The 13245-nt window shown below is 45.9% G+C and overlaps 1 protein-coding gene across 5 annotated transcripts in view; it reads left to right on the top strand.

Annotated features, from left to right (window-relative positions):
• The window catches only part of DCLK2 (doublecortin like kinase 2), a 144340-nt gene that overhangs the window by 100782 nt on the left and 30313 nt on the right, over nucleotides 1-13245 (top strand). For all 5 annotated transcript variants that reach the window (XM_030564331.1, XM_030564326.1, XM_030564330.1 and 2 more), the window contains one exon: nucleotides 7247-7304. In XM_030564331.1, coding sequence (XP_030420191.1) covers nucleotides 7247-7304 — 58 coding nt within the window. The remainder of the gene's footprint in view (nucleotides 1-7246; nucleotides 7305-13245) is intronic.

Genomic DNA, 13245 nt, shown 5'->3' with positions numbered 1-13245 from the left:
CATTTGGAACTGCTGCGAGTTAACAGGAGTCCCTCTGCCGCTGATCTTCAGAGCCCACTCAACTAGAGCGCAGGCATCCTCAGCGGCTTTCCTGGCACACGTTCCAATCCAGGACCTCTGTAAATCCGCGACGTGGTCCTCAGTATGCATGTTCACAGCCCATTATGCCTTCATGCAACAGGCCAGGGACGATGCCAGGTTTGGCAGAGCTGTATTGCAATCTACATATCCGTGAACTTTCTACCCACCTCTAAGGGTACTGCTGGGAGCCACCTAAGTTGAATGGACATGAGCAATCGCTTGAAGAAAAGGCCATTATCTTTTTCTGTAACTGGTGTTCTTCAAGATGTGTTGCTCATGTCCATTCCACAAACCGTCCTCCATTCCCCACTGTCAGAGTTTCCGGGGAAAAAGGAACTGAGGGTGACGGGGGCCGGCAGCACCCTATATGCCGCAGCATATGCGTGCCACTCCAAGGGTGTCAGAACTGGTCCCCTATGGATACTGCTAAGGGAAAAGCTTGTGGCACCAGTGCATGTGGCGAGCACACACACGTAAGTTGAATGGACATGAGCAACACATCTCGAAGAACACAGTTATGGAAAAAGGTAACTGTCTTTTATAATGTCTACAGCAAAGAATGTTTGTGGAGAGAAAAAAATGGAGAGTGAAAACAATTCAAATAAAAAATAAACTGAGATAGCCCTGAGACTGTTAGTTATCCATATACTGTAATAGTCTGTCTTCTGATCACATAGATATGTTTATACTGTATATAATGTATTGGAAGAAAATTTCTAAGCTTTAGTTTATGAACATGAGAGAGAGAGAGAGAGAGAGAGAGAATATCATTCAAAACATTAGAAGAAATTAGGTAAGCAAGAACTATTTAGCAAGTTTGTCACATGTAAAAAGTGTGTGTGCATCCATCCATCCATGATTGCTAGTGGAGGGAGCACTCTCTCAATTGCTAACAATATTTCTTAGAACCATCTGACACTGGCCACTGTTAAAACAATTACGTGGGTTTCTTTGATTAGTACTATTTTGAAGAGTCTCCAGCTTTGTCCATAGCAATGGTTTTTGTTCCAGCAAATGCCTGTGAGAGCTTTGGGGCTCACGGAAACAATTTTCATTGTTTAATCCCTATTTGTAGGCTTATTTTTAAGAATTCATGGGAGGCTTTATATTCAGAAGCTCATGGAGCTACTGAGTCTTAATTATGAAGTGAAATGTGTCTTCATAGTCTCATCAGCTAATGAGAGAACTTTCGAAGATACTTCTGCTGGCTAAGTCTGAGTCTGACTAATGTAGGGAAATGTCAGAACATGATGGCTACCACTGCTGAACTATTACTTGCATTCTTCTCTTCTTGGATTCAGGTGTGTTGATCTTAAAAAATGACCCATAACTCTGTTGCCACTGTTATGGTTTCCCAGGAGTCTTGTTTCTTGTTGCTATATCCCATTAATTCCTCTCTATTAACCAAACAAGTACTGGCAGCCAGGACACCAAAACCCTTAGGACCTTTTCAGCCTGATCTAGCCCCCAAAATAGGCAGTGACTACTTGCAAATCCTCCACACTTCCCAGTTAGCTTTCTCCGCTTTCCAAAAAAGCTTTTAATGTAAATGTATTTGGAGTCTCAGGGCTTTTCTCTGCTCAAAACTTTCTCTGCAAATGCAGAAAACCCTCAGGCAATGAAAATGAAACCAAAAACTGGCAGACACTAGTAATAAATGAAGCTAAAAGGCAGAGCCAAAGCACACTTTTGCCATTGTGAATTTCTTCTCTGTCATGTGATGGGGTGATGCCCCTGAATGACAATTTCATGTTTAGTTTTAGTGCATAGTATTAAGTAACTTTCTGTTTTCTGTTTTTACTCATCAGGGAACTCTATTGTACAAATATCCAGGCTTGTGCGTTAAAGAATAAGAGTTAGAGGACTTCTGATGGAATTACTGGAATTACTTCCTAAACCAACCCAGATAGCTAAATTTGACCCTCGTGTGTATAGTTACTACTTTAAAGGAGCTTTTTGTAATGCACTGAAGCACATTAGGGTTAATGCTATCTCTCAACATTAACATCTCAATTCTTGAACACTTAAAGAACAATTTTTCCAAAAGCCTAGGTTTTTAATAAGCTTTACTAGCTCAGTGGGGAAATCTGTGTGGTGCTGCTCAGAAAGCTTGAGGCAAATATACAATCCCAAGAACTTTTAAAATTTATAAAATGACATAGCCAATCTTCTAATGACTAGATTTCCATCCAGTTCACTTGGCAGGAACTACCCATGAAAGACTTGGGTCATAATAACTAGACAATGGTGTGAAGGCACAAAATTGCTGTACTTGATGTACCCTGAATGTGACATTTCAGTGTCTGCACATAGATTCAACAATACTTGAAAAATGTTTTGAGATCTCAGGATAAAGATTCCTGATTTTTTTTGCAAGTGTCTAAATTCCATTTTCAGAATCACCTACATCATCGTGCAAGTCACTTGGACTTGGGCTCCTAAGTGACTTAGTGCTTTTGAAAATGGGTCACAAGCTCCTAAGTGATGTAGACACTTTGCTAATTTTACCTGAATTCTTTAGAAAGCAAGGTTCAGATAAAAGAGAGAGCCCTCTGGTTATAAAGGAAATAGTAGCTAGAAATAAACTGTTTAAAAAAAAAAAAGGGGGAAAAAAACCCCCTACATTTTTTGTATAAAACTCCTTCCCATCTAGTGTCTTCAGTCTAGTGATTAGAAATATTATTGAAATCATCTGCTGATCAAAAATATCCAATCTGTAATACTAGTGGGAAAGGAAATGGTAGTTCATATCATATATATGGAGATATACCTATCTCCTAGAATTGGAAGAGACCCTGAAAGGTCATTGAGTCCAGCCCCCTGCCTTCACTAGCAGGAGCAAATACTGATTTTGCTTAAGATCCCTACATGGCCCCCTCAAGGATTGAACTCACAACCCTGGGTTTAGTAGGCCAAGGCTCAAACCACTGAGCTATTCCCCCCTACCCAGGTTATAAACACTCATCTGTTTGCTGTTTTATTATTTGTATTACATTGCACCTAGAAGCCTTAGTCATGGACCAGGACCCCACTGTACAAGGTGCTGTACAGACAAAACAAAACAGTCCTTGCCCCCAAAGAACTTAGTCTCAGACAACTGATGGATACGGAGCATGCAGTGCAAGGAAATAATGAAGCAATATGATCAGCATGATAAGCAGTGGTATGAGCACACCAGTGGGCTAGCCATTGTCAAGGTTATTACAGGTATCATGACAGAGGAGAATTTTAAGGAGGGATTTGAAGAAGGGTAATGAGCTAGCTTTGTGAATCTCTACAAGGATCTACTCCGTTATATGACAAACTCTGAAAATTTTGCACATATCTTAACTGGATTTTCCAGTGTGTTTATCATCAGGCTTTTGGATAATTTACTTAATGTATCATCATACATAGATTGCAATTCTGAATTACATGCAGTGCCCATAATACAGTTTTACATGGCTTTATAGTGAATATAAGAAGATAGTATTTAAATGTCAAATGCTGTTCAGATGGAATTTCTTCTTATGTGCTACACTGAATCAGGTTGTAACTATGACAACCTAGCAGACAAAGCTGCACTTTTAGAGCAAAGGTGCTCTTAATACACTGCTGTGTTTAGTTGGGAACAGGTTTAATGTATGAAATGTAATTCCTTTTGTGGGACATTAGTCTTTATTAGCTGTATCTGAAACAAATTTTTTTGTTGGCTATAGTTAACTATGAATTTAATTATCAGAGGGGTAGCCATGTTAGTCTGGATCTGTAAAAGCAGCAGAGAGTCCTGTGGCACCTTATAGACTAACAGACGTTTTGGAGCATGAGCTTTCGTGGGTGAATAACCCACTTTGTTGGATGCATGTAGTGGAAATTTCCACGGGCAGGTGTATATATGCAAGCAAGAAGCAGGCTAGAGATAACGAGGTTAGTTCAATCAGGGAGGATGAGGCCCTCTTCTAGCAGCTGAGAAAATCAAGGGATGAGAAACTGGTTTTGTAGTTGGCAAGCCAGGAAGAAAAACTCCACATGGACTCCTCCTGAGGGTCGAAATGACAGTCTGGACCTATACATAGAATGCTTCCGCCAACATGCACAGGCACAAATTGTGGAAAAACAACATCGCTTGCCTCATAACCTAAGTCATGCAGAACGCAATGCCATCCACAGCCTCAGAAACCCTGACATTATAATCACCCTGACATTATAATCAAAGAGGCTGATAAAGGAGGTGCTGTTGTCATCATGAACAGGTCTGACTACCAAAAGGAGGCCGCCAGACAACTCTCCAATACCAAATTCTACAAGCCACTTCCCTCAGATCCCACTGAGGAATACACTAAGAAACTGCACCATCTACTCAGGACACTCCCTACACTAACACCGGAACAAATCAACATACCCTTAGAGCCCCGACCAGGGTTATTCTATCTACTACCCAAGATCCACAAACCCAGAAATCCTGGATGCCTCATCATCTCGGGCATTGGCACTCTCACTGAAGGACTGTCTGGATATGTGGACTCAGACCCTATGCCACCAGCACTCCCAACTATCTCCGTGACACCACTGATTTCCTGAGGAAACTACAATGCATTGGTGACCTTCCAGAAAACACTATCCTAGCCACCATGGATGTAGAGATTCTCTACACAAACATCCCACACACAGATGGAATACAAGCTGTCAGGAACAGTATCCCTGATGATGCCACAGCACAACTGGTTGCTGAGCTCTGTGCCTCTATCCTCACACACAGCTATTTCAAATTTGATGACAATATATATCTCCAGATCAGTGGCACCGCTATGGGCACCCGCATGGCCCTACAATATGCCAACATTTTTATGGCTGACCTGGAACAGCACTTCCTCAGCTCTCGTCCACTCACGCCCCTTCTCTATCTACGCTACATTGATGACATCTTCATCATCTGGACCTATGGGAAGGAGACTCTCTCTGGAAAAATTCCATCACGATTTCAACAGCTTCCACCCCACCATCAACCTCAGCCTGGACTAATCTACATGGGAGGTCCACTTCCTAGACACCACGGTGCAAATAAGTGATGGTCACGTTAACACCACCCTATGCCAAAAACCTACCAACCGCTATGCCTACCTTCATGCCTCCAACTTCCATCCCGGGCACACCACACAATCCATTGTCTACAGCCAAGCACTGAGGTACAACCTCATCTGCTCTAACCCCTCAGACAGAGATCAACACCTACAAAATCTCCACCGAGCATTCTCAAAACTACAATACCCGCATAAGGAAATGAGGAAACAGATCAACAGAGCCAGATGTGTACCCAGAAGCCTCCTACTGCAAGACAAACCCAAGAAAGAAACCAACAGGACTCCACTGGCCATCACATACAGTCCTCAGCTAAAACCCCTCCAACGCATCATCAGGGATCTACAACCCATCCTGGACAATGATCCCACACTTTCACAGGCCTTGAATGGCAGGCCAGTCCTCGCCCACAGACAACCTGCCAACCTGAAGCATATTCTCACTAGTAACTGCACACTGCACCATAGTAACTCTAACTCAGGAACCAATCCATGCAACAAACCTTGATGCCAACTCTGCCCGCATATCTACACCAGTGACACCATCACAGGACCTAACCAGATCAGCCACACCACCACCAGTTCATTCACCTGCACGTCCACCAATGTAATATACGCCATCATATGCCAGCAATGCCCCTCTGCTATGTACAGCGGCCAAACTGGACAGTCTCTACGGAAAAGGATAAATGGACACAAATCAGATACCAGGAATGGCAATATACAAAAACCTGTAGGAGAACACTTCAACCTCTCTAGTCACACAATAGCAGATCTTAAGGTGGCCATCCTGCAGCAAAAAAACTTCAGGACCAGACTTCAAAGAGAAACTGCTGAGCTTCAGTTCATCTGCAAATTTGACACCATCAGCTCAGGATTAAACAAAGACTGTGAATGGCTTGACAACTACAAAACTAGTTTCTCCTCCCTTGATGTTCACACCTCAACTGCTAGAAGAGGGCCTCATCCTCCCTGATTGAACTAAGCTTGTTATCTCTAAACTGATTCTTGCCTGCATATTTATACTTGCCCCTGGAAATTTCCACTACATGCATCCGACGAAGTGGGTATTCACTCATGAAAGCTCATGCTCCAAAACGTCTGTTAGTCTGTAAAGTGCCACAGGACTCTTTGCTGCTTTTATGAATTTAATAAAACATACCTGGTAATTCTTATTGAGATACAAAAGCTGTTACAAAGCAGAATTTGTATAGCAACCCTTACATTGGGTCAGATCTTGCCTGGGGCTTCCAGGTGCAATTGCAATACAAATAATTAATAATAGGAATGGGCTTATTGCATTTCCCTTGCTATTTTTAACCTGTTAACTGAAGGTCATTCGCAAGAATGAGAAGCAATATTTTCTTTATAGACACCAAAACAGTTTGTTTTTGTTGCTTTTTTCTATTTCCTGTGGAGAACATGTTTAGATCTGGATGTGGGTGACCAAGTGTAAAAGCTAGAGTAAGCTCCTACCTTATGGGAGGAAAAGTCCTCTCACATATACTAGAAAATGATCATCTTAGTCACTCTAGGTTTTGCAGAACCATCCTGTAGAATTCTGTCAGGTAGTTCTAAAATCCTATAGAATTTAATAGCCACTGATGTCTGTTGTGTAGTAATTGCTATAGAACCCTATAGTTTTCTTCCCTACTAACTTCTATGGAACTTTTTCCAAAAAAGCCATCGATATTCCTGGCTGCCTTCTTGCTGGTCATCCTATACATGAGCTGACCAGCAAACCTGCAGTCTGATCTGTTTTCAAAGTGTGGTTACAGGCTGCCAGTTGAACAGAGCTACATGAAGGATTTAGGGGCAAATTTTGCATATGGAAGTAGAGTAATGGCAGAGTATAATATTGGGTCACTGCTATGGTCTGGGATTAATGCACACAATAAGCAAGGTAATGGTAGTCAGGGAAACAGCAGGCAGGACTGTTACTTGGAAAGAGGAGAAACAAAATGAAATCATTTCTGCCATCTTTCTGTCAGCTGTTCCCCTGGGTGAAAAGATTATATTACGATTACATGTATTCTTACAGATAACCAGAAATTGGACTGGAATTTCTGGCATTAATGAATGTTTGTTTCTCCAATTTTTCTTCTTAGAGCCACTGGAAAGGAGTTTGCACTGAAGATTATAGACAAGGCAAAATGCTGTGGAAAGGTAGTGTACACTCATTTACATGTGAAAGGAGTAAAAATAGCATTCACAGCAGTTCATTAGTCAAAGTGATGTGTGTTGGGGGGGGTGCGGTTGGGTTTGATAGAACTGTGGCTGCTTTCAGAAATATCTGTGTAGTATTAGCAGGATTATTTTCTATACAAAATGCAAACAATAGAAGTAGTAACTGTGTTAATCTAGTAGATAGTGGAACAAAAACAAACAAAGATTGTAATTTATTCTGTTGGACTAACAAAGAAAATGTGCAGTATTTCCACAATTGTTCTTCCTTCATTGGGCCAAAATGGAATAAAAAGAGAAATGCGGAAGTACAGCATAATGACTTTGATTGTAAAATCTTTGAAGGATGAAGTGTGTGTGTGTGTGTCCCCAGCACCTAGCATAATGGAACCCAATACTGATTATGAAAGCAATTCAAATTATAAAGGCTCCAAAGTATGTCATGACTCACATCAACAATAGTAACCATTGTAAGCAAAGTTAATATGGAATAAATTCCTACGGTCCTTATTCAGTCAAAATATCCTATTCTTTTTCAAGTGCTTGCTCATGTCGATTCCATTTTAGGTGTATGTGTGCCAACATGCACAGTTGCCTGAGATTTTTGCCTTAGCGGTATCCGTAGGGTTGGCTGTGGCACCTGCTTGAGTGCCGTGTCCATGTGCTGGTATATAGCCGCCGCTGACCCTATGCCCTCTCAGTTCCTTCTTACCGCCCATGATGGTTGGTCGGAGTGCCTTGTCTTGCAGTTGCAAGAGCGTTAGCGATTCTTCAACAGCCCATTGTCTGTCATTTTTGTATATAGTTTAGGTACTTAGTTAGCTTTTAAGTTAAGAGTTAGTTCGTAGTTAGAGTCCAGGCTGGGACTTTGCCCCAAAGTGGGGCATGCTCCGTTCTCCCAGATTCAAACCATGCTCGTCATACAACAGGCTGATGCCTATTAGTGACCCCCATGACTTTTGTCTGAATTGCTAAAGAATAAGCAGGCCGACCGGCACTGTAGGCACTGCACCAGGCACCAGACTTGGTGAAGGCCCCAGTGCCTAAGGGCAAGCTAGTGACGGGACTGCTCCATAAGGCAGTGGAGCACTCTCGGTCCCTGGACTGCAGATGTAGATGCCCATCTCCGCAGACTAGGACTCTGGCACTATATTCCTGGTCTCCAGTCAAAAGGCCCAGGTCCCCGATGCCATGTTCTCCCACTACGAGACATGGAACACCGGGGTTGAGGCACTGGTCCCTGTATCACCGGGACTAGCGAGCTTCTCATCAAAGATCGCCATGGTGCAAATCATCCTTGCCCAGACGGTCTTTCAGTCATCCATTCCCACTGGGGCAGGATTTCTCCCGGTCATGGCACCAGTCTCCATCCTCCCGGTCCTGCTCACTGGGCAGGCACCGATCCTTGCCTTGTCGGTCGCCGACCAGGGTCAGCCGGCAGACTCATGCATCAATGGCTCTGTCCTGGTCACTGGAAGGACTGGACTGGAAGTTTAGCCCCTCGCCAGGAGGGGTGATTCGCCACCGACCTGCAAAGCCAGCACAGCACCTGCCACGATGGCATGGCAACAGGGACAGTGGCCTGCTCAATGGCTGTATGGGAACCCATGAGGTGTGCCCATAATATCAATCCTGTATTCCCACCAGTCCTCCCTGGCAACCTTGGACAAACTGTCCCCTGGGGCCCCTGGCACCAGAGTTGGAACATGGTGCCAAATCCAACACCGGGCCAGCACATCGGACTCCAGCACCTAAGGAGTCATCCCTTCCCCGGCGGTGCACTTGTCCTTGTTGTCTCCAGACAAAGTGGTGGCAGGTCCCTCCCAAACGGGCAAACCTCTTCTGTCCCCCTTCTCCCCCCCAAATGACTTCAAGGAGCACCAGGCCCTTCTTAAGAGGGTGGCTACTAACTTGAACTTAAAAATTGAAGAGATCGCAGAAGAGTGACTTCTCTAACATATCCTCCTCCAACAAGGCCCAGATTGTGCTGCCCGTCCACCCACAAGTCCTTAAGATTGCCAAATTGCTGTGGCAGACCCCCTCTTCCATTCCGCCTACTTCTAAGAAGGTGGAAAATAAGTATTACATCCCTGCAAAAGGGTTCAAATACCTGTATACACACCCTTCAGCAGTGTCACCGGTCGTGTTCACTGTTAATGAAAGGGACAGGCAAGGCCAAGTCAGTGGCACACTGAAAAACAAAGATGCCTGGAGACTGGACTTATTCGGCAGAAAGATTTATTCAATGACAAAACTGCGATTTTGGGTATCTCACCACCAGGCCCTGTTAGGCAGATACAGTTTTAACCTGTGGGACTCCCTTAATAAATTCAAGGAGGCTCTCTTGCAGGACTGAGCCTATGGGTTTGCTGCTTTGGCGGACGAAGGCACAGCATGGCAAGGGGCGCCCATCAGACGTCCTGGGACACTACTGACTCAGCAGCCAGGGTGGTTGCCTCTACAGTGGCCGTGAGGCACAGCTCCTGCTTGCATTCGTCTGGGTTAGCCCAGGAGATGCAGGCCACTCTATAGGACCTCCTGTTTGAGGGGATGGGACTCGTCTCCGAGCTCATGGACTTGAGACTCCATGGCCTTAATGACTCCAGTGCCATCCACTGCTACTTGGGCAGCCATACTCTGCAGGCTAGGGAGCTGTTATGCCCTCATCACCTCCACTTCCGCAGTCCGGCTCTTGGGGAACTCCCCGGGTGGGCACCTACAGGAAAAAGGATAGAGACAAGGGGCCTAAGTGGCGACACCCGTCGTCTTCCCATTCTTCTGCTCATCCTGGGCCTACCAGAAGCCAAGGAGGCCAGAAGCAGTCATTTTGAGGATGTGCTCGAGGGTGACACCCCAGTCACTTCCTGAGATCCACCCTCCCACTCTTTCCTCAACCACCTCCATCCCTTCCAGTCAGTCTGGTTTCAGGTGACCTCGGACCATTTGGTTTTCAAAGTAAAATCATCATGTTTCACCCTGCAGTTCGTGGTCCACCTCCCTTTCCTGTCCTCCTTCAGGGACTAGTCTCACAAGCAGCTCCTCATCCAAAAGGTCAAGAACCTCCTGTGCTTGCGGGCAGTGGAGGAGGTCTGTCGAGAATGAAAGGAAAGGAGTTCTTCTCCCATTACTTCCTGATCCCAAAAGCAAAAGGGGGCCTCAGGCTCATCTTGGACTGCGTCGTCTCAACAAGGTCTCTCAAAAAGTTGAAGTTTTGCATGGTCTCCATCATCCTCTCCCTGGACTGGGGAGACTGGTACGCTGCCCTCGACTTGTGCATATTTCCACATTTCCATTTTCCTGGGGCACAGGCGCTTCCTTCATTTTATGCTGGACTAGCACTATTTCCAATTCATGGCATTGCCATTCAGTCTCTCATTTCTCCACGAAGTTCATAGCACCAGTGGCCGCTTACCTGAGGCAGCGAGGTGTTCAAATTTACCCTTACTCCAATTACTGGCTAATAAAGGGTCAGTCCTGGGATCAGGTGCAGTAGCATCTCAATCTGGTTTGTTCCACCTGTTGTGACCCAGGGCTGTTAATAAACAAGAAAAAGTTGACCTTAAGTCCAGTGCAATTCATAGAGTTTATTGGAGCAGTCCTCAACTCTACTCAGGCCAAAGCCTTCCTACCTGAGACTTGGTTCCAAGCCATGGCAGACCTCATCTTGTGCATTCAAGCCCACCTCCTCACCACCGCTCACACATGCCTGTGATTGTTGGGCCACATGGTGGCCTACATTTATGTGATCCGACATGCACGACTCCATCTGAGGCCCCTGCTGGTGTCAGTCTACATCCCCAACAGACACAGCATGGACTGGCTGGTCAGGGCCCCAGACCATGTACTGTCATCAGCCACCTGGTGGCAGAATCCAGCACTGATGTTGGAGGGGGTTCCCTTTGAAGCTCCATCACCATCGGTGATCCTCATCTCTGATGCTTTGGATCTGGGGTGGGGAGCCCACCGGAGCTATCTCAGCACACAAGGCCATTGGTCGAGTTATGATTGCTCCCTGCACTTTGTCAGGGAGCTCAGAGCAGTTCACCTGGCCTGCCAAGCCTTCCTACTTCTCATAAAAAGCAGGCTGGTCCAGGACCTGATGGACAACACAACTACTATGCTCAAGCAAGGCAGAGCCAGATCATCTGCTCTTTGCGGGGAAGCTCTCAGGCTCTGGGACTTCTGTGTATGTACAACACAGCATCCATCTCATAGCCACACATCTCTCTGGAGCCAGGAACACTTTGGCAGATTGCCTCAGCGGGTCCTTCTCGTCTTGCCACGAGTGGTCCTACCGTCCAGAAGTGGTCAGCATCATCTTCCAGAGGTGGGGGCCTCTCCAGGTGGACCTGTTCATGTCCAGGCAGAACAGGACATGCCCTATTTTCTGCTCAATTTGGGGGACTGACCAAGGCTCCCTGTCAGACGCTCTTTTACTTCCGTGGTTGGGGGCTCTGTTGTATGCTTCGCCCTCCCACCCCCTCCCCCAGCACAGTGTCATTAATTCACAAGATCCTCATGAAGATCAAGCAGGACAGGTTGAAGATGATCATCATAGCGCCGGGCTAGGTTCAGCACGCTTCTGGACCTCCTGGTGGCTGCTCCGTTACAGCTACTGCTCAGGCTGGTCCTGGTGGCCCAAACTATGGCAGTTTTCTGCATCTGAACCTGGTGGCACTGCATTTGACGACTTGGCTGTTGCATGGTTTAATGCAGAGGAGCAGGAGTGCTCAGCTAGTGTCCAACAGGTCCTGTTGGGCAGTAGAAAGCCTTTCACCAGAGCGACCTTACCTGGCCAAATGGAAGTGGTTCGCTTGTTGGACCTCGGATAAAGGCATTTGGCCCGAGCAGGTCTCACTGCAGTTAATCCTTGGCTACTTTCTGCATCTCAAGCTCCAAGGACCATCCCTTTCATCTATCAAGGTCCACTTGTTTGCTATCTCGGTATTCCATCCGTTGCTCAAGAGTAGGTCAGTTTTTGCCCAGGACATGACTGCCAGGTTCCTCATGGGCCTCAAGCGCCTCTACCTGCACATCAGGAGACCCATCCCTCCATGGGACCTGAATCTTGTCATGGGACCCACTTCAAGCCTCTGGCTTCCTGCTCTCTTTTCCTCCTTTCCTGGAAGGTCATGTTCTTGCTTGCAATAACATCTGCCCACCAGGTCTCTGAGATTACGGCACTTACCTCAGAGCTGCCCTATATGGTCGTTTACAAAGATAAGGTTCAGCCTCACCAGCTTTTCTGTCCAGGATGGTCTCAGTTTCATATGGGCCAGGACATTTACTTACCTGCCTTTTTTCCAAAGCCACATAAGTTGGAGGAGGAGCATAGATCACATTCCCTAGATGTCAGGAGGGCGCTAGCCTGCTACATTGAAAGGATCAAGCCATTCTGCAAGTCAACGCAATTGTTCATCATGGTGGCTGACAGGAAGAAAGATCATCCAGTGTCTACTCAAAGAATTTCTTCTTGGATCACTGCCTGCATTCGCTGCTGCTATGACTGGACATAGGTGCCACCTCCAGCGATGGTTACTGCTCGCTCACCCAGGGAGCAAGCCTCTTCGGCAGCTTTCCTATTCAAGTGCCTATCTAGGACATCTGTAGGGTGGCCACCTGGTTGTCCATCCACACATTCATGTCCCATTCACACTTACCCAGCAGGCCCAGGACTATGCTGGCTTCAGTAGAGCAGTACTGCTAGCTGCTACCACGGGTTCTCAAACTGGATGTCGGGACCCCTCAGGGGATCACAAGGTAATTACATGGGGGGTCGTGAGCTGTCAGCCTCCACCCCAAACCCCACTTTTCATCCAGCATTTATAGTAGTGTTACATATATAAAAAAGTGTTTTTATTTTATAAGGGGGGATCACACTCCTAGGCTTGCTGTGTGAAAGGGGTTACCAGTACAAAAGTTT

Source organism: Gopherus evgoodei, chromosome 5 (genome assembly GCF_007399415.2).
Source record: "Gopherus evgoodei ecotype Sinaloan lineage chromosome 5, rGopEvg1_v1.p, whole genome shotgun sequence".
Classification (NCBI taxonomy): Eukaryota; Metazoa; Chordata; order Testudines; family Testudinidae; genus Gopherus; species Gopherus evgoodei.
The sequence above is the reverse complement of the archived record's forward strand: the minus strand, read 5'-3'. Positions and strand labels throughout refer to the sequence as shown.